The sequence below is a fragment of the Cnephaeus nilssonii genome (assembly GCF_951640355.1).
Source record: "Cnephaeus nilssonii genome assembly, chromosome: 22".
NCBI lineage: Eukaryota > Metazoa > Chordata > Mammalia > Chiroptera > Vespertilionidae > Cnephaeus > Cnephaeus nilssonii.
In genome coordinates, this window is record NC_137093.1 from 10,857,631 (window position 1) to 10,883,129 (window position 25,499).

At 42.2% G+C, this 25,499-nt stretch overlaps 1 protein-coding gene across 3 annotated transcripts; it reads right to left on the bottom strand.

Moving 5' to 3' along the window:
* Positions 1-19: 19 nt before the first annotated feature.
* Positions 20-22,575, bottom strand: TCTN1 (tectonic family member 1). Of its 3 annotated transcripts, XR_013813040.1 has the most exons (16): positions 22,295-22,575; positions 21,356-21,476; positions 18,104-18,234; positions 16,879-17,030; positions 15,528-15,615; positions 13,726-13,835; positions 12,271-12,291; positions 7,707-7,844; positions 7,038-7,163; positions 6,488-6,573; positions 5,803-5,943; positions 4,140-4,302; positions 1,805-1,930; positions 1,010-1,154; positions 730-838; positions 34-157 (listed from the first exon to the last, which is right to left on the bottom strand). XR_013813040.1 is itself a non-coding variant. In XM_079762757.1 (15 exons), exons 1-14 carry the CDS (start codon positions 22,512-22,514, stop codon positions 1,011-1,013), a joined length of 1,767 nt encoding a protein of 588 aa, XP_079618883.1. In that variant the 5' UTR covers positions 22,515-22,575; the 3' UTR covers positions 20-157; position 1,010. The 3 variants fall into 3 exon arrangements, 2 of the variants coding, with proteins under 2 accessions (XP_079618883.1, XP_079618884.1); XM_079762757.1 differs by lacking the exon at positions 730-838 and having other exon boundaries at positions 20-157; XM_079762758.1 differs by lacking the exons at positions 34-157; positions 730-838 and having other exon boundaries at positions 846-1,154.
* Positions 22,576-25,499: the final 2,924 nt, after the last annotated feature.

A 25,499-nucleotide genomic window follows, 5' to 3' on the forward strand; every position in this document is an offset into this window, starting at 1 on the left:
AATGTATTATAAGCTGTTTCTCATGTGGAGCACTTGATTCTTACTCGAAAATGTACAACAAAGCTGGACAATCACTAGTTGTATATAACATTTAATCTCATCAAATGTCGTTTTCACGTTCTGCGGGAATACTGAGGCATTCTTTCCTATGAGCGCTCTGAAAGACAAAAGAAAAACAAAAAGGAAGCTACCTTAGCTACCAGCCCATTCTAGAAAGGCCTTTTCTATTTCCAAACTGTTCTAAACAGCTTGTTGAAGGGCAGTTCCCCAAGGAGGCTGTCCTCGGGTTCCCAGCCCTCCTCTGCATCATCCAGCTGCATCACCCAGCTGCTAGCTGCTCCACCCAATTCTGCCACCTGACAACGTTTTTCTCAATTACTGTACAATTAATGTAGAACATAAACTCTCTCCTTCCCCCAGACCCTCCTACAATATTCTTTCCAGCTTCAACTGCTTGGAACTGCTCTGTGGCATTCCACACCAGCCCACCAGTTGGAGAGCTAGCTAGCCAGTTGGAGAGCTAGCTAGCGACAGTGCCTGGTACAGAAATGTCAATTGGACCCAAGACTCCACTCTAATTAACATGACATTTGGGGGAAGATCCCCTCCTGAGGCCTTGTATTCTATCTGCATGAGCTTATACAATAGTTTGCTATTTTTGTACTCGTTTCAATGGGACTTGAAAGAAAACCTGAACTAAAAACAATGATTATTTTAACAACAACTCACATCAAAGCAGGAGGTGAGTGAACTGGATAAACCCTCAATGCCTGTGTTACTTCAAAGTCTGTTCTCTCTACCGACTTCCCAAAGGTGCAATTTGATTTCCACATACGATCTGTGTGTTGAGAGTTTTGGAAATTACCAAGATCAGATAGTGCCCCCTTTTAAAGTCAAACCAAGTAGAATAAAATTTCCAAAAGGAGGGAAATGAGTGGGGAGGGGAGGTGTACTGGTCTGGAAGCCACTCTATTCTAGAGGTGTGGCCTCCTTCCTTTAAATGACTTACGTCAAACAAACGGGAAGAAGAAATTGAAGGGCAGCTTGGCATTGATGGTTGGCCGAGCTCTGAAGCCTGCCTCTGCCGGTGCAGACACATCCACAAAAGAAACCGCAGTGGAAATAAGAACCGTCCTTTCTTTTCCCGAGTTGGTCTGTAATAAAAAGCCAGGGTGCTGTAAGCCTTGCTGCCCGGGTGTTACCAGATAACAAAGACACGACATCTTTCACTCTGATCCTCACTGACCACTGTTGGTCATTCAAAAATCTGATAGGTATGTGGAGGGCTAATCAGCCATTAACTTGGATGAGAGAAATAATTTTTACCCGGGTTGTCCCAACACATCAATGTCAATCACAACTCAATTTTCATAAGAATTTTAAAGATAAATCTAAACAAGTGTGCTACTGTGAATGAAACCCTTGTCAGTGGAGGTTTTTCCTCTAAGTGAAAGAAAATGACGGCTACAGTGTTTTAAGAACCCAGATTGTTGCCCTAGATGGTTTAGCTCAGTGGATAGAGCGTCGGCGTTCAATTCCGGTCAAGGGCACATGCCTGGGTTTCGGGCTCAATCCCCAGTAGGGGACATGCAGAAGGCAGCCGATCAATGATTCTCATCATTGACGTTTCTATCTTTCTCCCTTCCTCTCTGAAATCAATAAAAATATATTTTTTAAAAAAGAATCCAGATTGTTTCCATTTTAATTATAATCTTTTTCACAAAATAGTAAATTTTACTATCACACTTGAGTTTTGTCTGGACTTGTGTCTTAACCTATACCTTGAAACTAAAGTTAGGCCTACCTTAGGATATGAGGATGAAATTAGGTTTGCAGTTACGTTGACTATTTTAGCCTGTGGGTTCAGTAAGGATCCGTACTTCGTCCACTTCACTTCTATAACCAAAGCCAGTGGGAGCTGGCAGACATCCTACAAAACAAAATGCTGTTAATCAGTTTGACTATTACACCAACCACACATCAAACTTAATCTGCAGTTCAGAGTTTTAATTATAAAATGTTTCACATATTACAAAATGTTCTGAACAAGAGAATGAATAGACTCTCAAAGTTCAGATAAAAACCGCTTAGAGAAAGCACATATTTTAAAGTACTCAATGCTCCAAAAACATTTTAACACCTAACGCACAATTTTTCCATTCCTTCCAATCCAGCATCAGCTGGGAGTTGTAAGCCCAGTGCATGTCTGTAGAACCTTCAGGGCCTTGCCTGCTCTATCTTCCTCTACCTCAGTGGTCGGCAAACTCATTAGTCAACAAAGCCAAATATCAACAGTACAACGATTGAAATTTCTTTTAAGAGCCAAATTTTTAAAACTTAAAATTCTTCTAACGCCACTTCTTCAAAATAGACTCGCCCAGGCTGTGGTATTTTGTGGAAGAGCCACACTCAAGGGGCCAAAGAGCCGCATGTTTGCCGACCACAGCTCTACCTGTTTATAGCTACCTCTGAGATACCTGAGGAGAGAAACTGGCATTGGGTGGGGAGGAGAGAGAATGGTATTATTAACAGACAAATTAAGCCCGATTGCATATTATGTTAAAATACACTTAAAAGAAATGTGCCTTCTTTTCATTTATCTGGTTTCATCAATTGGCAATGAAGGTGTTACACTGGGGTTTATAGGCAGAGTCTGAGTTGTCAAAGATACTGCCAGCTCTCCACAGGAACCGAGAGCCTCCATGGAGCTGCCCAGTTCAGACTGGACGCTGTGGGAGCTGGGCCTGAGGCCTCTGCTCCAGGGCCTCTGTTTGGGCAGCCCCCAGGGGAAAATGGTTGGTGGGCCTTCCCGATCTTGTTCCTGCCTCTAGACCTCTTTAGTTGGCAACTGTGATAACTGTTGAAGCTGCATGATGGTTAGAAGGGATTCCGTTGTATTATTCTATTTTTGTGTATGTTTGAAATTTTCCATAATAACAAGCTTTTAAAAACACATCTCTTCAAGGCATGAAAAGCTAGCAGGCCTGCTAAATGTGTGCCTGCCAAAAAGGCACTGGTGGGATCCTTAGCTTGGAACTGCCTTTTAAGCAATTTGTAGGCTGAGAGATCCTTGCATATCCTGTTATTAGGAGAAGATGCAACAAGCAGCTGGTATAACTGAGCTTAGCAGATGCTCTCATGTCTGCTGCTACCTGGGTTTCCTGAAAGGTTGGCACAAAACCCACCCAGGCCCTGAGCTACCTGGACCAGCACAGACCCTGGCAGTGCTAATGTCCTCACTGCTGCGTCTCCTCCCAACCTGTTTTCCCTTCTGAGGGGGAAGCAATAACTGGATGTCTTAACCCATCTCCAAGAAGCCAGAAGCAATCTGCCTGGTTCACTGAGGCAGCAGAGCTGAGCCAAGACTTAGCAGCTGAAAAGCAGGGACTGAGCAATCACCGGTCTCTGGCAGGAAGGGCGGGATCCGAGCTGGGGAGCAGTCCTCACCCCCACTGTCCCCATGCTATAAATATGCTAAGCAGATAATGAAAGGCCTGAAGAAACTGTGACAAGAAAAAGCTGGGCAATTAAAGGATAAGATGGAGAGCACACCTCCAGGGATGGGGGCCAGCCCACACTGACTGCTGAGACAAAAGGAAAAGGTGGGCAGAAGAATCACATGTGATCAGGAACCCATTTATAGGATGTCAAATCCATTAAACTCCTGGGAACTTTTGAATTGAAAGCTCTCATGTGGGCCGCCTTTATAGACCAGGGAACAGCGCTGTGGATGAGAGGATGTCTCAATCTCTTTGAGACAGTCCTCACACTTGTCTCATATCCAATGCCTAGAAGAGGCCTCATGTAACCCCAACAATGACAGTAGGAATGGTCAGGTTCCCATTTATGGAGTAACCACTAGGCACCATGAATATTAATTACCTCATTAACTCAACAATCCCTATGAGATAGGTACTATAACCATCATTCCCACTTCACAGAGAGGAAAGGGCCCAATCCCACAAAATCAATGGCCAATGACAACAGTGTTAACAAGGACAAAATCAGTATTCAGGGTCCAGGCCCATCTGATAACAAAGCCCAGGCTCCCGCCCAGAGCCATCTACCTCCCACGGGGTGGAGGGCAGTGGAAGAAAGAGAGATCGCCATTATGTGGCCTTCAACTTCTCCCCCAGTACCTTCATGTGGGGTGCCTGGGCGATGAAGTGGATAGGCACCCAGTCCAGCACATCCTGGGCCTGAGAATTTCCAAAAGAGGCCACATAATCTGGGAAGCCCTGGCCCTTCAGCAGGCTCTTCACCTTCTCCACGACAAGTGGACACGTGATAGTGCTGGTCAGTCTTTGGAGAAGGAAAAAGAAGTCAATCAAATGAGGCTGTTGCTCACACCAGCATTTTTCACAGGCTCAACAACACACATGCTCTCTCTGGTTTATTTTCTCACTCTCCAAAAGGGGATTGTTTGAAAGAAGCCATGTGTTTCTAACTTTGAGAAATCGTCGTTGGCCAAGGAGATGAACCCAAAACAATGTTTCTCAAACTGTGTTCCATCAAGAGGCTCTGTACAAGAAAGGTTCCATGGCCAAAAGTTTGGGAACTACTGCATACCCATGTCCCTCCTGAAGTACACTGGCATATTAAAGGCTCTGAGAAGTCCTACAGTAGGAACAGGTTTTTAACTTTAATTGGTATTTCCCAAACATATTAAATCATAGACCTACCCCTACTGACATCTTGTGGAAATGTATTCTGAACCCCCCTTTCACAAATGCTGGTCTAAAATGATCAGAATTAATAACGTAAGCTCTGGCTAGTGATGCTTAGTGATTAGAGCATCATCATGAACGGTCACAGATTCAATTCCCAGTCAAAGGCACCTACCTGGGTTGCAGGTTTGTTCAAGGGCCCCAGGGCACGTGCAGGAGGCAACCAATTGATGTTTCCCTCTATTTCTCTCCCCCACCCTTCCACTCTCTCTAAAAATGAATGGGAAAAAATATCCTTGGATGAGGATTAACAACAACAAAACGGAACTAATAATGTAAAAATGTAAATGGCACGTACTGGTCTAACCAAAATAATGACAAAATTTCCCTGGGGAGTTACAGGGTCAGAAGTGAGTTGATGGTGGGGTAGGGGGTGAAAGGGAAAAGGGCCAGATTTTCATCTTCCATAGTGGGAACTCAAGAAATAATCCTTAAAACTAAACTATCAAGAAATAGCGTTATATGCAGGCTAAAGATTTGAAGGTAAATTTCCAAAAAATCAGCTATAAGAGTTACTACCTCTGGGGTGGGGCAGGTGAGGGTAAGAACTGCTGTTTTAAAATAAGCCATGCAGAGCCATTTGACATTTTACAGTAGATGCATGTTTGATGATAAAAAAAAAAAGTACCAGTAAATTAAAAGCAGATCACACTCAGGCTTCCTCTCACTGGGCTTGCTATGTTGTGTGCAGTATATGAAAATGCAGACCTATAGCAAGGACTTCCAGGGGAAGTATTTTTGCAGTGAACTCAAGTGCTATGCAACCTTAAAAACAAAACATACAAAGCCTTGAGGTTTTTACTCCACTCTATTTGATTTGAAAAATGGTTGTAATAGTTTTCCTTTGAACCATGCATGGCATATGGTTCTGAGAATTAAAATAAAAAATTAAAAAAAACTATATTATAATGTATTGTCACTATTGTACTACCTATTAATAATCATAAGGTACATTGTAGCTTTCACAGGCACTCCCATCAGCCAAATATCTGATTGACACAGAGTGGGGGGGGAGGAATGTTTTATTTTCTGGTCAACACATGCAAGTTCCAACAGAAACAAGTCTCTCCCTTACCTTAGTTTACAGCCAGATTGCATATTGTAACCAAATAATACTGGGGTCCGAATCCCCTCTACTGCCAAGCAGTCTTGCTCAGCTGTGCTACGAAGAATAGTAAGTTGTCCATATCTATTCATGGTCTGAATAATCCCAGACATTCATAGAGAGTTAAGGGATAACCACCCAGTACGACAGCAGTCTGGTTCTCCAGCAACAGTGGCACATGTGTGACTGAGACATGAGTGAGACCCAAATATCTTTTCTCTGGGCCTCTGGGAATATGACAGCTATTTCCCAGGAGATGGTAAAAGCAGTTATAACTATTTTCCTTGATTAGATCCTCAGAAGAAAAAAAATCTTCAGAAACTGGCCCTGCAAAAGTAATTCCAAGTTTTCAAAATCACTAAATTTGTTTGGATCTCTGTGAAATTAAATACACCTAAATGTCTGTCAGCTTTTCGAGGTTAAGACTTTCATTATAAACATTGACATTTTCCTGGGTCATGCTGTTTCACCCCTAACCTCCAGTCTCCAAGGAGCCCCACATGCTGTGTGGCCTGACCACCCCCTCCAGAGCCACCAGGGAAGCCTGTGGCCGAGACCAGCCTCTCCAGCCCACAGGCCCCTCAGCGATAAAGGGAAGCGTGGCTCACGCATGTGGACAGGGAAATCAACCTTCCCCACGGAACCAAAAGGATATCCTTTGTGAGGCTGAAATCCGGCAGCTAGCGGGAGGCCCACAACATAACCAGGGTTTCCACTCAGAGGAACCGGCTTTGTATTTTGCTGTAAGACAATGCAGAAAAGCCCCCAAGTAATTCTCACTTTAACAAGGAAGTGGCAGGGGGGGAAATGAAATGCTTTTCAGAATAAAATCCGGGATTACTGACCAACAAAATGATTTCTCCCCTACTCAGAACTATAAATGTATCTTCTGAGTGTAGGAGTACATCATGCTGTAAAGAGCAAGCTTGCATGCAAGGACTCAGTCCCCGTGGGAAAGGATGCAGGCCTCGGCCTGATTCATTACAAACCCAATGCTATGTGCAAGCCTTCGTTCAGTGCAAGGGGTTAGGTGTGGCAATACTTCTAAGCTGAGATTATGTTTTTCTTTTTTGTTTCTATCTTTTTTTTTAAATTTCTTTATTGATTAAGGTATTACATATTGGTGAGATTATGTTTTTCACTGACAAGTTAGGATTTCTTTTCACTTGGCAGTGAGCTACTTGTACAAAGTTGATCAAACTTACCTGAATAAAATGAATTTCAAACTTTTGCTGGAGTGGAAGCTCTGTGTCGCTAACTGTCCCCAGAAGGAGAGAGAGATCGGCTTTTGTTACTTCACCTGCATCTGTGTATGTGAGACTGTACTTTACCTAAAAACGAAACGACACTCCAAATACATCTGTTCCCATGACATTTCTGCAGCTGTATCAATAACGCAAATAAAATATAGAGAAGGGGCAAGTGCTCTCCCATTTCTCCACTTGAAGCTTTTCTCTCCTGTCCAATCAGGTTAGGGGAGATGTTATTTCGGCGTCACCCCTGCTGACAAGCAGGGTCATTTGAGCCTCTCCGTACCCGATTACGTAAGTTCCAAATCAGCTGGCCTGGGCAGAATATAATCAGTCTCTCTCTGCAGTGGAAACATTAAAACAAAACAATGGCAACAAAAACAATCTTTTATGTATTCTTGTAAGTCATTAGGTTTATGGAGAAAAAGCACACGTGATTACTTCAGAGACAAAGAGGTGTCCTCTGAGGAACAGCAGAAAGACAAGCAGGAGGCCACGTCAAGAAAAGCAACACCACAGTGTGGGCCAGAGCCCCTTTTGAAGGGCATCCAGTTGAACCCCTCGGGACCACGCAGTTCGAGTCTGCCACAAACTAATCGAGCTTTCAAAGCCAAGTGGCCCTACCTCTAGAACGACCTTGGTGCAGACTTTAACAGCCCCCGCCTCTTCGACAAGAACTGGCTCCAATACGTGCGTGTCTGCCAGCCGGGTAAGCGTTTTATTTAGAGACTGAATGATGATGGACTGGACAGTGATAGGGACCTGCAAATAAAGAAGTCCTGGATTACCGAAGACACCACAACAGAGGTGAATGAGTTAAAATAACAAAACACTTGAAATGAACTTCCACTGATACACTGCCAAGTAGGGAAAAGTGTGCTACAGAACAACAGGCATGCTATGTAATTCCACATTTGTGAAAATGTGGATATTTATATGTAAGTACATATATACGTCCACAGAGAAAATACTTAAGAAAGATATAGCCAAAACTGTTGGCCCAAAAAGAAACTCACTACAGACTGATTCATTTGCCTGTCACCATAACCATTATTGCTTGTCTCATTTTCGGTTCTTATAAGTGTATTTCTAACTCATCTAAGGGAAATAATGAACAATATAGACTGATGAACAAGAACAGACCCAGAAACAAGGAGGCATGGATCAGACTGTCGGGCCTCAGAGGGAGGGTAGGGAAGGGTGGGGGTAAAGGGGAGAGATCAACCAAAGGACTTGTGTGCAAGCATATGAGCCTAACCAGCGGTTAAGGACAACAGGGGGGTGGGGCATGTGTGGGGAGGGGTGTGGGATGGGAATGGGGGGATGAGGACAAATATGTGATACCTTCATCAATAAAGAAATTTAAAAAAAAAGAAAGATATAGCCAAAACTTTACTTGTGGTTACCTCTGAAAACATATGCTCACACACACACACACACACGTGTGTGTGTACAAATGTTCACAGCAGCATTTATAATAGCCACAAACTGAAAACAACCCGCAAGTATATCAACTGATGACTGGATAAATAAATGTGGTATATTCATACAAAAGAATATTATTCATCTATGAAAAGGAATAAGGGACTGACACTTGCTACAACATACATGAACCTTAAGCACATGATGCTAAACAATAGAAGCCAGACACAAAAGGTCACATACTGTGTGATTCCTTTTATGTGAAATGTCCAGAATAGCGCAAATCCACAGAAACAGAAAATATATTAGTGGTTGCTGGGACAGAGAGAGGGGGTTGGGGAACAATGAAGAGTGGCTGCTAATAAGCACAGGGCTTATTTTTGGAGCAGTAAGAATGTCCTGGTGATAATGGTGATGGCTGCACTACCTTGGGAATATACCCAAAACCACTAAATTGTACACTTTTAAATGGTGAGTTTTATGGAGGTGAATTATGTCTCAAACACACACACAAAGAACTCTCATCACACCATCAAATGCATGTATATGTTATCACCTCCAAAACTCAGTTCCTACGGATTAATGCCCTCACTCTGTATGCACACATGCATATTCTCCAACAGTCCCAGGCACACCCTGTAGTATGTGGGTGTGGCTGGCAGAAACCAAACAGTCTAGGTTGTGTGTTTTTTTAAATATGTTTTAAATATATATATATATATATATATATATATATATATATATATATATATATATTGATTTCAGAGAGGAAGGGAGAAGGGAAGAGAGAGAGAAACATCAATGATGAGAGAGAATCATTGATTGGCTCCCTCCTGTACGCCCCCTACTGGGGATCGAGCCTGCAACCTAGGCACATGCCCTTGACCAGAATCGAACCTGGGACCCCTCAGTCCAGAGGCTGATGCTCTATCCACTGAGCCAAATCAGCTAGGACCAAACGGTCCAGTTTAAACAAGCTTTAGAAAGACCAATGGGAAGAGCAGCACTAGTCTATCAGCATCCACAGGAACAGCCACAAGAATGACAATGGCAGGGCTGTTCTGGTTTCCTGCATGTCCCACTCAATCATCTCCCATCCCAAACCAAAGAACCAAAGCATCTACAATAATAAAAGCATAATACGGTAATTAGACCAGACATCCCTCTGGACGTCCTTCTGGACGACCTTCCAGACAAAGCCGGGGCTATGAGGGAAGCCCGGGTCCTGGGTGCCGGAGGGAAGCCAGTGCCAGCAGCCAGGGGAAGGAAGGCCTACTCTTGCATGAATTTCGTGCATCGGGCCTCTAGTACTTAATAAAACTATGGGGCCGTCCTAGCCGGTTTGGCTCAGTGGAGAGAGCGTCGGCCTGGGGACTGAAGGGTCCCGGGTTCAATTCCGGTCAAGGGCATGTACCTTGGTTGCAGGCACATCCCCAGTAGGGGGCGTGCAGGAGGCAGCTGATCGATGTTTCTCTCTCATCCATGTTTCTAACTCTCTATCCCTCTCTCTTTCTCTCTATAAAAAATCAATAAAAATAAACAAATAAATAAATAACTATGGGGCCATAACTTAACCTTTCACTGATGGTTCAACAGATATTGACAATGATTCCAGGCTGTCATCAGGGGCTTCACTTAATGGGGAGACTGGATCCAATTTTTATATTCCTGATTCTCTAACAGACCTTGGAAGTCAATTGGAAAAAAAACCTTAGGCCCTGGCTGGGTAGCTGTTGGTTAGAGCATCATCCTGATATGCCAAGGTTGTGAGTTCAATTCCTGGTGAGGGCACATACAAGTATCAACCAATGAATGCATAACTAAGTGGAACAACAAATTAATCTCTCCCTCTCTCAAATCAATAAGTAAAAATTTAAAATGAAGAAACCTCTGATATTAGTTGATATGCTTGTCTTTCAGAGCACAAACTCTAACGCCACACAAATCTGAGTTGGAAGTCCCAGCCTTCCACTTCCTGTGTGGCCACAGGATGCAGAGAGAATGTGCGGGAAGCCTGTAACTCAAGGCCTGGTACGCAGAAGAGCTAGTCCAGTGTCATGGTCTCTGTGGCCAGACAGCCTGGATTCCTGTCCCGGCTCTGCCACTTCCCTGCTGCATAGCTTTGGGCAAGTAATTCATCTGTGAATCACGTGACAGAGGGGCACAATAACAGGACCTACTTCCTAGGGATTGCTAAGATGACCAAGGACTTCAGACATGTGTAGCAGCACTTGGAAACACTGCTTGGCGTACACTACGTGCCTTTCAGTAACATCCCATTATTCCTCATAAGGATCTTCCCTACTTGATTGAGCCAATCCCCTAGTCACTCATTCACTTAACATATAACCCAACACATACTAGGCACCGCCCTAGTACTAAGGCCATATCGCAGACAGGGCCACTGCCCCAGACAGTTCAAGCTCTGAATGGTAGGTTCAAAGCACTTTTTAGTGACTTAGAGGTATTTGAGAGCCAGTCCAGTGACTTTCAAACTGGGTTCCTGGGAGCTGTAGGGTTCCTCAGAGGGGCCAAACCAGCAGAGAGATGGAGAGGCGGGGCAGATGGAGAGCTTCTGGCACCACCCTTATTCCAACCAGGGGCCTTGGGTTCAATCCATCTTACACACTAGGCAGAGCTCTGTTTGAGATTTCATTTGAAGAAGCTCTATAACTAAAACAAGTCTGAAAACCCCCTTCACAGAAGAGGAAATCCAGGCCCACACATAGAAGTTCAAATTACACAACTACTTCCTTTCAAATATCGACCTCAAACACATTTCTGTCCAAAGACTTAATGACATCGGTGACAGTAGGATCGTTGTCCCAAGTGCTTCCTGTATGACAGGCACTGCACAAAGCAGCTCATACGCGTAGAGGCTTATAGCCCGCTTGACAACTGGGGGTGTGAGGAGCATGTTATACGAGAAAGTCATGGCAGAGCTGACTTTTGAATAAGGCTGACTAACCACACAGGCTTTGGGATACGATGGCAAGGCCACCGCCTGCATTCACAGGCAGGCATAGGGCACAGACCCAAGAATAAGAGGTAGATCCACGTTCCTCCTCTCTGACATACCCACAGAGACACTGGCCTCCTCACCACAGCCTGACAGGGCCCCTGGGCTGGGGGGATAGGCTTGGAACAGAACCTGCCTGCAACTAAATGTGAAGCTACACTAGGATGCTCACCTCCTCACTGGGGAAAACGGCTCTGTCTTCCTCACTGGACTGACAGCATCCTGGGGGCTAGCCCGCTCTCCTGACAAGAGACCAAGAAGGTATCAGGGGATGCCAGAAAGCACAGAGGATGATCATACCAACATATGACTACAACAGGGTCATCCATGAAGTTTCCCTATTTCATTTCTGCTTGCTTTTTTTTTTATTTTGTTCATCTTTACCCCAGGATATTTTCCCATTGATTTTTAGAGAGAGTGGAAGAGAGAGGGAAAGACAGAGAGAAACATCAATGTGAGAGAAACACATCGATTGGATGCCTCCTGCACACATCCCGACCAGGGGCCAGGCTGGGGAGGAGCCTGCAACCAAAGTACATGCCCTTGACTGGAATTGAACCCGGGACCCTTCGGTCCACAGGCCAACGCTCTATCCACTGAGCCAAACTGGCTAAGGCTCTGCTTGCTTTTTGACATGTGTTTTTGTTCTTGGCAGTAAGGTACTTTTCTAATCATAAGTATAATCATTTCCAAAGGCTCAGAAATAAGACAGTGTATAATAAACTTTCCATTGAGAAATACTCTTACCTTTGTTTTTGAATTAGGTACCTAGACAGAAAGAAACAACAAATTTTGTTAAATACAACAACAAAAAATCATTTTTATTGCTTTTTTTCAGACTGGGGCTCAAAGGGCATATTCATCTTATTTAAGACTTCACAAAGAGGAACAAAGAATATCCTTAATCAAGACCTGCCAGCTACTTCTTCTTGTATCTATATCATAATCAAAGAGGTAACCTTACATTTCCCTTTGATACTCACCTCCTCCAAAATGGAAGCTTAATAGACCAACCCAACAGAACCAGTCTTAGGAAGCCCTCTGCTTCAGGGTCATCACTCGGTGTTTTCCATGTGGTCACCAGTGACACAGCCCCGTGAGGAAGACATGGCTCCCACCTGCCAGTCACTCTCACTGCACTGTGCTCGCTGGAAGGTCAGCATCCTTCACAGCCTCCTAAGTGGTCTTCCAGCCTCTAGCCCAAGCCCCCTCAAGGCCACGCCCCTGCCTCCTCTACACAGCCAGAGCACTCTTCCTGAAGGTCTCAACCTCCCTTCTATAATCACAGGACACCCACCCTTTTAGGCCACGGGAGCTTTGGGGAGGGAGATGAGTAGACAATTTTGGGGAGGCCTGTGCTGAAAGAGACCTGTGCCTGCGTGCCAGAGGGAATACTTCCAGAAAACTGAGAAGGCAAACTCGCTGGAAGAATTCGCAGGCCTAGATGGCTGACATGAGAAGGGAGGGGAGAAAAAAGGTTGAACTTGACTCTGAAAACTGAAGCCCAGATGGATACTGATGCTACAAACCACTCTTCCACCACCTCCCAAAAAAGAAAATCAGGAGATCCGGGATTTCACAATAATCCCATGGTTTTAAACATTAAAAAACACTTTCTCCCCTGCAACCCTCCACATCATCCACCAAATGGGCCGGTGACGTCTCTCATTTCAGATCAGGCTCGGGTCCCTGCTACCAGGAGGAAGGGGCCTCTCACCTCTGTGGCCTCTTTCCCTTCCCCAGCAATGCTATTTCCTGCCCTTCCCTGGTTACTTATTTCATCTGCCAACCAGAAAGGATTTTCTACCCTTTTCTGGCCTGTTTCTCAGAGAGATCTCTACTTGGTGCTAATATGATTATTTCTGTCACAGACATTAAGATGTTTTTATCATTAGTAAAGTTTTTGGTTATTAATTTTTTTTAATTCAGGAAACAGACATTATTGGTTACCATCAAAATGAGTGAAAGAAAAAAGAAAAACTTAATAAAAGCAAAATATGAGCTAGCTAGATAAAAACAGAAATTATTTTAAGTGATTTTCCCCCAGTATGTTTGGTATCAGTATACCAAAGAACTGGAGACATTTTAAAGTTTGAGTGTCAATCATGTACTTAAATTATTCTATACTTGTTGTATTTTAAAAGGGTTCCAAGAACAGAAAACAAACCTAACGAATCAGCTTCACTTCAAAATAATTCTTACCCTCAAAATTTTAGGACTGCTGTAATGAGCCATGCTCAGAGCTTCCATTTCTTCGCACTGTTCCAAGTTTATCCTTCTGGTGCACTTAACAGCTTGATTCATCAGAAATGCTGGAAATCATAACGTTCCCAAGGGGGGAAAAAATAAAATGAAAATTTCAACTGTTCAAGGGTAGCTATAAAATTGTAATAGAAGTAAAATTACAAAATAAATTGATACAGATATATGACACGTTTAAAATAGGGCTTAAATTTTTAAAAAAATATATTTTATTGATTTTTTACAGAGAGGAAGGGAGAGGGAGAGAGAGTCAGAAACATCGATGAGAGAGAAATATCAATCAGCTGCCTACTGAGGATGTGCCTGAAACCAAGGTACATGCCCTTGACCAGAATCTAACCCAGGACCCTTGAGTCTGCAGGCCAACGCTCTATCCACTGAGCCAAACCGGTTCCGGCAGGGCTTAAAATTTATTTTTCAAATAGGTAACACATTCACATGATTCCAAATTAAAGATCACAAAAAGGGATTGAGAGGTCTCCCTTGGGGCCCTGGTTCCCCAGTCTCCAAGAGACACTCAGCATGAAGTTTCTTGTGTATCTTTCTGGAAATATTCTATGCAAATAAAAGTATGTGTAAATATATTTTTAGTATTTCTTTCCCCTTTTAGAAACAAATGCACAATATATATCCTGCCCTTTGTTTTTTTCACTAAACAATCTTGGAGTTCAGCCTGTCTCATCCTCCTCGCCCGCCCCCTCTTTTTTTTTTTTTTTTTTTAGGAATAATTAGTATCCTACTATAGATAAGCCATAATTTATTCAGCCAGTTCCCCATGATGGATGCTTAAGTTGTCTCAAGCTTTGCTGTCACAACCATTGCTACAATCTATTATTTTGCATGTGAGCCAGAGTTTCTGTAGGACTAACTCCTAGAAGTAGAACAGTGGGGTCAAAGGGCATATTCTTTTGCAATTTTCATACATATTGCTAAACTGCTCTTCACAGAGGTTGTACCAATAAATAGTCCCACTAGCTTTGTAGATGAGTGCCTACTTCCCCACAAGCCCTACATTCTTAAGGTTTGCAAATCCATTAGATGGAAATGTTCTCAGTTTGGTTTTAATTCACACTGGTGCTGTAGCGAACAAGGTTAAGGATCTTTTCAACAGAATACATTTTCCTTCATGTATCAAATGATGTTTCATTAAGCCACAAGCTATCACCCATTCTTGGCTGGCTCCTTCCTAGTGAGGCTGGCATAAGGATGGGAGAGCCAGGCTTGCTGCCTCCCACTGCCAAGAGGATTGCTCCACGGTTCTGGGAAGCTCCTGAAAGGAGCAGCAGGGCCCATGGGAGGCAGTTGCGTGGGTTGCATCCCTGCCCCCGCTCCACCACCTAGGTAAGCCTAAGCAAGAAACTGAATGTTTCTCATTTTCCTCATCAAATGACAATAACTCTACCTCAGAGGCACTGAACATTATACCCAGCACACAGTGAGTGCTTAATGAATATCAGCTATTGACAAACTTTAGCTCTGGTGAAGAGAGAACTTCCCCACAAATGGAGGTGTTAAACAACGCAGCAGGCTGGTTCAGGTTGGGAGTCCCCATCCTACAAGTACTCAAGCAGTGACTACATGTGGTGGGAAAGATTCTGGCACCGAACGACATAATCTTTGAGGCCTCTTGCAACTCTAAGACTCTCTGCTTCTAGTCATGAAGCCTGTTTAATTATGATTACTATAAATTTAAACTAAGCCAAGTCTGTTTTAAGGACAAGGAAAACTGCCCGCTCTCTTACCTGCAGGGTTATTATCAGTGCACAGAGATGATGTAAGGGGAGAAGGAAATCTCAAAAATGAATCTGAAGTCTGCAGAAGAACCCCATACTGCAAAGAGAAACACCAACAATTATTAAGTCATTCATTCAACACTTATTGGATGCCTACTATGTGCCAGGCAGCATTTCAGGCATTAGGAACACAGTGATGAGCAAAAAACAGATATGGTCCTTGCCCAAATGGAGCTTACATATAGCTGCCCCATCCATTTCTTTTAAGGGTGCATGTTTCTTTGTATCCATGTTACTATACATTGCAGGCCTTTTTATTAAGGAATTCCTCTGGAAGGATATGTTAAGGAATTCCTCTGGACTATATAAGAAGCTGACATAGGTGTCTGCCTCTACAGACAGGAACTTGGTGGCCAGGGACAGGGGTGAGAGAGATAATTATTTTTCAACTAGAGGCCCAGTGCACGAAATTTGTGCACTCGGGGGAGGGGGGGCCACCGCCCCTGCACTCACCAGCCTGAGCCTGGCTTCTGGCTGAGTGGTGCTCCCCCTGTAGGAGCGCACTGACCACGGGGGCAGCTCCTGCGTTGAGCATCTGCCCCCTGGTGGTCAGTGTGCGTCATAGCGACTGGTCGTTCTGCCATTCAGTCAATTTGCATATTAGCCTTTTATTATATAGGATAGCAATACTTATTTAAATCACACTGAAAGGTTTACTAAGGAACATATATAAAATAGCACATATCATCCCCAAGTCTGTACAGCTAAATATAGCTTTGAGAACATTAGGCATCCCACCAAAGCCCTCTGTTCCAGCAGCATGCCTCTAGCACTTTGCTGCATTTCTTGAGGTGGAAAAAAACAAATTCTGCAGAGATAAATACAAGCTTACCACACAATAAATGACTTTAAACCCAATATTAGAGCCCTGGCCAGTATGGCTCAGTTGATTATAGTGTTACCCCGTGTACCAAAAGGTCTTGGGCTCGATTCCTAGTCAGGGCACGTGTCTAGGTTAAAGGTCCAATCTCCAGCACAACTGAAAGATGTTTCTCTATCACATTGATGTTTCTCTGTCTCTGTCTCTTTCTCTCTCTCTCTCTCTCAAATCAATGGACATGTCCTCGGGTGAGGATTAAAACTAAATAAATAAAATGAAAAATAATTCCTATGTTAGAATTCAACTACTCAATTTTAATTTTCATGATCTTTGATTTATAGGCACAAACATTAATTTTTTGTGTGTATTATATGAATTATATGTCTCATGTAGCTGATTTTACTGGGAACATACTGAAAAAATAACTTACAAGGACAGGATATTTGCAACAGGATGAATAGACTTCGGTTCTTGGCTCACCTCATATTTAGTAGTATTTGGAACATCTGGTTCATTTGTTAAAGAAACATCTGATTCTGTATTCAATGAAAAACCATCTAATGTTTTCATCAATTTATCAAAATTGTTTTCATCGGGCACTTCTGGATCAATAAAGGATAATGCAGGTTTATCTGTTTTTAGAAAAAGGTATTTTAAATCAGTATAAAATACATATATATTATATACAGCGCATATAAAATTTTGAAACAGTTTTAGAAGCAATAAGACATGTGAAAAAAATAAAGTATAATTCTCCATATTAACTTCCCCCAGGATTTCTTGAATCTGATTAAATAAACAGAATCTTCAGACTTGGCCTGTTTCGCTAACAGTGTTGAAGCAATGGTTTCTAAAGCCACAGATAAATAGCACAACAGAAGCCAGTAATAATCAATAACTTTCTCCATCCCAGATGGCTATGGGAATGAAGGACCCTGTTTCTACCCTCACACAGCCACCTCTGAAGTCCGGGAGAATACCTGCTGTTTATGGAAAAGGTAGAAGGGAATAGGCTGGTAGGTTCACTGGGCCACTCTTATGTCAAAGAATGTGACAGTGATGGACCAGTCACTACTCCAGGTTACAAATCACATAGTATTCCCCTATGTTTTCAATTATAAGGGAACAAAGCCAAAATATGAAGACATTTTGAAAAGATGATAAAGCTTAACTGGGTACAACCATAAATGTGTCTCTGATCTTTGATAGCGCTAACATTTTACATTTTACCTGTGCTTTGGATCTAGTCACATATTTGAGCCAAATGCTCAGATAAAAATAAAGATCCTGTTTTCATGCAAATATTCTAAGTAAAAATAAAAGAGAAAAACGGAAATTGAAACTATAGCTAAACCTGATTCTAAATCATTAAACCAGGAGGAAATAAAGCAAAAAACAAAAAACCCTCATGTGCCTAAATAAATATAGATTTCTATGCATGTCTACATATCATAAACACCTTTAAAATGAAGTATGAGATTTCAAAAGTCAACTATCCAAGCAGTTCCTTTACTTGTAAAGAAAATGTGCATGCCCACAGGTCTCTAAAGTTACTTGCAGTTGCCTGGGAAACAGCCTCAGAAGATACACCCTAGCCAAACCATAGAATGAAAGCTTTAAACCTAACTAAATTGGACATTTTCCCATAAAAGATCTTTTAAAAGAAAAAAAAGTCAGAGTTTTACAAAGTATATCAAATACTCACAGTTTGTAATATGAATGCAGAAAATAGATGGATTGATCTGGTCTACAACTTTAAATATTCTCTGGGGTGGGTTTGCTGTTAAATTCAAAGAATAGATGGCTGCTTTTTGGCTACAAAACTGACTATCACCCCTGAAAATTAAAAAAAATAATAAAATTTTAAAAAGTTTTTTTTTTTTAATTTAAAAAAGTTTTAAGGCATGTGCGCACAATCTTAGCAAGATTCTTTAAAACTGTCAGGTGCTTGTACTGTGTACTATGTTAACAACTACATGGAAGATATTTATGAAAGTGTGATGTTAGAATTGAATCCATTTTTATTTAGTTTATTCAGTGTTAAAATGTTTGGCATTTGAAACATTTTCCTCTAACAGGAAAAATATTAAGACAAGTAGAATAACCTTCAAGGAAATCTTGTCAAGTATGAAATGTAGATCAGGGCATAATTTTGATGTAAATGAACCCTGCAAACTCTGACAGAATCAATTATATAAAATTCTGCAGAACTTTTAAAAGTAATTAGAAGGGACCTAAAATTACTTTTCTTCAGAATAAAGCCATCTTCAAAGTACTGTGAAAATTAGAAAATGTGAAGTCATCTGAAAGTTTTGGAGCTTAGAAGTTATACAGTCAGGTCTTCAACCCATCCCAGACTTGACAAACCTTAATCAATTTGACACAGATACAGATATGGCGATAGAGATATAACAGAAATGGGATCATATTCTACATACTGCTTTCAGGTCTTTTCTCACTTAATATACAGTATATTACCCAATATTTATGTCAGCAAATATGTTTTTGCAATTTTATACTAGAGGCCCGGTGCAGGGGGCGTGGGAGAGTGTCCTTCAGCTCGGCCTGCACCCTCTCAAAATCCAGGACCCCTTGGGGGATATCCGACTGCTGGTTTAGGCCCGATCCCGGCCTAAACCAGCAGTTGGACATCCCTCTCACAATCTGGTACCACTGGCTCCTAACCGCTCACCTGCCTGCCTGATCACTCCTAACCGCCTCTGCCTCAGCCCCCGCTGCCTCGGCTTAGTCCGGAAGGACATCCGGAATGACCTCCGGAAGGTCGTTCAGCTGTCTGGTCTAATTAGCATATTACACTTTTATTATTATAGATGATTTCATTGTACACCAACTTATTAAGATACCCTAATTTCTTTTTAACCAATCCTCTATTGTTGGTTTAGGTTGTTTCTAATTTCCCCGGTTCTTTATGATGCTATAATGACATCCTTGTACATACATATTTATGAATGTCTCCAATTATTTCCTTAGGCTATATCCCCTGAAGAAGAATTGCTGGGTCAAAAGGTAGGTACATAATTTAAGGCTTCTGAGACATATTGCCAGATTGTCCTCCAGAAAGGCAAGATGCATCCTCACCAACACTGTAGCAAAGAGTGCAGTTTCCCTGGACTCTTGCCAAGATTGGATATTATCCAACTTATAAATAGCCTTTGCCAATTTCATGGGCAAAAACCCGTTATCTGGTTATTTTAATTTGAATTTTATCATTTACTAGCAGGTTAAACATATTTTCATATGGTTACTGCTCACTGGTATTTCCTCCATTAAGTTTTTTGCTCATACCTATTGGCCATTTGTGTATCAGAATGTTTATCTTTTCATTGATTTGTGAGAGCCCATATTCTAAAGAATCTTCTTTAAGTGTCATGTGTTATACATACTTTTTCCCAGTTAATTACCTTTCAATTTTATGGTCTTTTTGTCATTATAGAAGTCTTAATTGGTTTTTACAATCACAATTCCTTTTTGAAAATTGAGGTATAATTGACTAATTTTTTTAAATAACAAAATTGTCCATCTTTTATAGTTTGTGGGTTTATGCTTAAAAGACATTCCGTAGCCTAAGATTAACAAATGGCATGGCTCAGTGGTTGGTTTAGTGTTGACCTATAAACCAGGTCACAGTTCAATTCCCCATCAGGGCACATGCCCGGGTTGCAGGCTTGATCCCCAGTAAGGGGTGTGCAGGAGGCAGCCAATCAATGATTCTCTATCATTGTTGTTTCTATCTCTTTCCCTCTCCCTTCCTCTCTGAAATAAAACACACACACACACACACACACACACACACACACACACAACAAATGTTCACCTATATTTTTCATTCATTTTTTATTTTATTTTTTGTTGTTGTTGTGATTAATCATCATCTGAGGATATTTTTTTATTGATTTTTATTTTTTTTTAGAGAGCGTAGAAAGGAGGGGGGAGATGTGAGTCATATCGATTGGTTGCCACTTGCACCCTGACCACCAGGTCCAGGAATAGAGCCTGCCACCATGGTATGTGCCCTTGTCCAGAATTGAACTTGGGACCGTTCAGTCCTCGGGCTGATGCTCTATTCACTGAACCAGCTAGGGCCATTCTTTAATTTTTTAGTGTATTTCATTCTTCAATCTATTGGTAAGAAGAGTTTGCTATTCTTTTTTTTTTCTATTCTTATTCAATAACCTCTTGGCTGTTCTCATCTGTTTATTCTTCCAGATGAGTTTCAGAATCATTTTAATACAATAACCCTTTCCCATCTAACTAGAATTAAATTTATAAACTAAGTTCTTATAAGTGAATTACATAATTACTCCATCTCTGAATATGTTGGTCCCATCCTGAATAAATTAACTTCTTTAAGTGCTGCTGTTTTTCAAAAAGCTTTGAAATCTGAATTAGGAGAAACAGATCACTCAGAAGAGATTCTTTTTTACCTTGTAATAGGCTAGGAATGTCATTTTCCATTATTTTCCTATACAATGTGAACTGTGAGGATTCCTGGGAGATTTGCATATCAGAAAGGTAAAAAACAAAGCTTCCCTGACCATCCATTTAATTTATTGTTACAATTACTATGTCCAAAACAAAAGCTGTAAAATTAAACTGCACCTTTCACCCTAGGCTATACATAACAGGAATTCACTAATGCAAAAATGATGCATTATCTGTTTACAAATCAAAGTGAAATGTAATTCAATCTCTGAACACAGATTTCATTATACTCTTAAAAAAGTACTCTGTCTGCTCTTTTGACTGCACTATTATCTGGCTGGATGCAATAAGGGACAGATCCTCTTCTACATATTGGTTGGACAGCATGGCTTCTGAAGGATGCAACTTTAGGAAATCAGGCTTGAGTTTTTCAGCCAAGGGGAGTTTTCATGTCTTCTCAAAATTTTATAATCTTGGTCTAATTTTATCAAAACTTCATGTGTCACAAACTTACATGACAACTGGAACTGAGCAATCAGAAAAGACACTAAAATCCACGGAGCTGCAATCAGGATCACAACAGCAGTTGACGTCACACTGTGCTGGAGACAGGTCACAGACACACAAAGCAGCAACTACAGAAAGGAGAGAATGGATGCAGAGCATCACAATCAGCAGGTAGTGACTGCCCCCTGCCACTGCAATGCACACACAAAAACCTGTTTTATACAAATATCCATTTGATTTTTGCTACTGCACTTTGGGAGAAATGAAGATTAGTCAGTTTGAGCACCCCTCAATCTGGGGTTTCTCCAAAGTGGCTAGTCATCTGGCTCACTTGGAAAGCTGTTTGTGCTCTATCTACATACAAAGACCCAGATTTGGTAAGCTGACTGTGAAACCCAGACATCTGTGTTGTTCAAAAATTTTCCAGTGATGCTGATATTTAGACAGGTTTAAGAACCAGCATGCTAAATCACCTGCCTGACCATAAGAATCATCGGATTAATATTGCAGATCCCCAACCTCCTCTGATTCAGAGGAAGGACCCACTTACGGCCACCAGGAATCAGGGTTCTGTGCATCCTCTGCATTTAATTTTCACAACTGCCTAGAAACTGTCGATTTAATTTCTTCTTTGGCTGCAAAGTTGCAAGGACTTCATTCATTATTACCTTTAGCATTAATGTTGTCCAGGACCACTGCAAGTACTTTCAAAGATTTGATATTGTCCCACTTACGCTCTCTGAGCCTCGGTTTTCTCATCTGTATGACAAGGATACTATCTACCTCTAAAAGTTATTGATTGGATCCCTATGAAACACTTGGGAATGCTTGCACAATAAAGTGTTCAATAAACGTTAGCCAACATTATTATATTACATCCTCACCCGGGCTACCCCCTCCAGGATGGATCACTGTGGATCCCCTGGACCGGACACTTGGTACCCACCGTCCGTGACCGGGGTGGGCCTGGGACCGGAGGAGGGTCCGGGGTTCCTGGGGGTACCCGGGGGCCTAGCAGACAAGACAGGTCGGGGAGTCGTCGGGGCTGGTTCCGTAGAGTTGAGGTCCTCCGTTGTCACTACCAGGGTGGTCCCGGCTTGGGCGTTCACGGAGGCCCAGCAGTCCAGGAGCACCAGCAGGAGTCGGGGGAGGCCCCGCGGCCCCATTGTCGGGTCGAACCCCGCGCCGGCGGCAGCAGGGACCGTGTTGCCTGGCAACCACGGCGGCAAGGCGCGGGGCATTATGGGAAGTATCCCGCGAGGCTACGCGAGACTGCGGGGGGCGGGGCCTCGGCTGGGGGGCGGGGATTCGGCTGGGCGGGCGGGCGGGGCTTCGGCTGGGCGGGCGGGACTTCGGCTGGGCGGGGCGAGCCGGCGGGACGAGCGGCTGCGTGAGACCAATGTTGATGAGGGGGGTTGTGTATTGGATCGGTGATTCCCAAGCTGATTGCGGCACTGGTTTAAAAAATTCGGATTTGCAGGTTCCATCTCAGCAAATTCTGACTCAGTAAGTTTAGGGCAGAGCCAGCAATCAATATTTTCAACAAATGTCCTGACGCAACGGGTGAAGGGACAAATTTCGGAACCGCTTTCCGAACGCTACTAAATAAGGACTTTTGAAGGAGCACGGAGATGACTTCACCATCCTTGAATTTTCTCTGTCCCACACTGTCAACATTTGCTTTGCCTTTTTTGTTTTAGATGTGTCGCCTGAGGTCGCCAGATAACTTCTGTTCACCGTGTTGTGATAGGGGGAGAAAGGAACACCTAACTTTTTTACAGACAAAAAAAAATCATTGGCAAAAATTAAGTAGAGTGATTTATAAGTCTTAAAAAGTAAAACAAAGTAAATATACTGTAACTGTACAAAATGGCATGGAGACCACAAGACTTAGGGAAGCCCCTCCATTCTAAACTGGCTTATGTATAGAGGTTCTCCAGCCCAGGGATGTTGGCTATACCTTTCATACTTAATCTGTTTGTTTGTTTGTTTGTTTTGGAGGGGGTACCCAACTATGAACACGGGACCTCTTGCATACTTAATCTTACAATTCAGAAGTAAATGTCAAAATACTGGAGCCTATGGTATTTACTCAAGAAACACATTAAGTCAGAAGAATGCCCATAGTATATACTGAGTTTATTAAATTAATATCGCAAAGAGAAATAATCAAAGTGATATCTTTAGCAACTTCCTGTGGCATTCCAAAGTGTATAAAACTATAATTGGATCAAATGTGTAAACAGGTATTTCTTTTTATTTTTCTACAAAGGATTGCTTTAACTGACTGGGTTTCTGGACCACTTTTATTTTTTATTTTATTTTTAATACATTTTTATTGATTTCAGAGAGGAAAGGAGAGGGAGAGAAAGATAGAAACATCAATGATGAGAGAGAATCATTAACAGGCTGCCTCCTGCAGGCCCCAGGCACATACCCTTGACTGGAATCGAACCCAGGACCCTTCAGTCCACAGGCCAACACTCTATCCACTGAGCCAAACCAGTTAGGGCTGGACCACTTTTAATAACTTATGTAATGCTACCCTTAAATAAAACTATATTTCCCAAACCTTCATCTCATGGCTTCTAAGTCCAACACTTATTGTTGTTGTTTTAAATTTCTTTACTTTCAGGTACTTCCTTTTCCATTCCTTAATATCTGTGAATCACTTGTGTCCTATTTTCGTTTGAAATTTTAGGCTATTGGATTCAATTTTCCTAAAGTGCCCTTTGGCTCTAACGTTTTCGTCTTTATGCTTTATGGTTTAGGAAATAATCTTACCATCCCTTTTGTCCAATCTCAAACATTTGGTAGATGGCCCCAAAGTAGCAATTTTATGACAACTTAGAAAATCAAAATGAGAGTTCCATCAACTCAAATCCATTTTGAACCTTGGGAACAATGAAACTTCATGTCACAGGTGACCCATATCTGCCAGGCTTATTTCATTCAACCCAGATGATCCTTTCTCCCTTTCCTCGGGCCTTGATAGGTTCCCCCATTGGGATGGAAGGATACAAGAAAGGGCTACGATTTCCATATTTTGTCCAAAACTGCAGCATTTGGTTTGTGCCTAATGTTTGTGATTTAAAATGTCCATCTGTTTCTCCAGGATTATTGGCATTCTCGATTTCTTATTGTCTGTGCCAACATTGGAAGAAGTCAAGACAATTCAGCTTTTTGCAATTCTGCACTTGCTGCCAATGAGGAGCCTGAAAATCCAACAATGGAAGTAGCTAAGAAAAATAGCTAAGGCTGATTTACAAGGTAGTGTTAATCACTCTGTCTTGGTCTTTCCTGTGGCTTGGGGTGAATGGGTTTTTATTGTTTTGTTATTGTTGCTAAAGTCATGACTGGGAAGTACCCAGTTTTTCCTATATGATTAAGTGTATCCATCCATCTTTATTCTTCTGAGCCAAATATTTTAAAAATAGGGAGGCAGAATTATCAAGCTTTACAAAGGGATTGCTTAGAGCTGCAGGGAGTTCAAGGCTGTGTGAGGACAAAGGATTGATTCTACTGTTCTGACTGAAGTGAGCAGTCCAAAATTGATTTCTAAATCAACACTCAGAAGAAGGTAACCCTAAACTTCTCTCCTCCTCCTATTCCCCATGTACCTTGTCAACTACCAGGTGCCTCAAATGTTTTCTGAAACATTATGAAGATAGAAGGGCTATTTTTCTGTTTTGTTTTTTAAATATATTTTATTGATTTCAGAGAGGAAGAGAGAGGGAAAGATAGAAACATCAATGGTGAGCCCTGACCAGTTTGGCTCAGTGGATAGAGCGTCAGCCTGCGGACTGAAGGGTCCCAGGTTTGATTCTGGTCAAGGGCATGTACCTTGGTTGCGGGCACATCCCCAGTAGGGGGTGTGCAGGGGGCAGCTGATTGATGTTTCTCTCTCATCGATGTTTCTAACTTTCTACCCCTCTCCCTTCCTCTCTGTAAAAAAATCAATAAAATATATTTTAAAAATAAAAAGAAACATCAATGATGAGAAGAGAATCATTGATAGGCTGCAGCTGCCTCCTGCACGCCCCACACTGGGGATCGAACCTGCAACCTGGGCATGTGCCCTGACTGGGAATTGAATCATAGTCTTCTGGTTCAACCACTGATCCACGGAGGCCGGGCTAGAAGGGCTATTT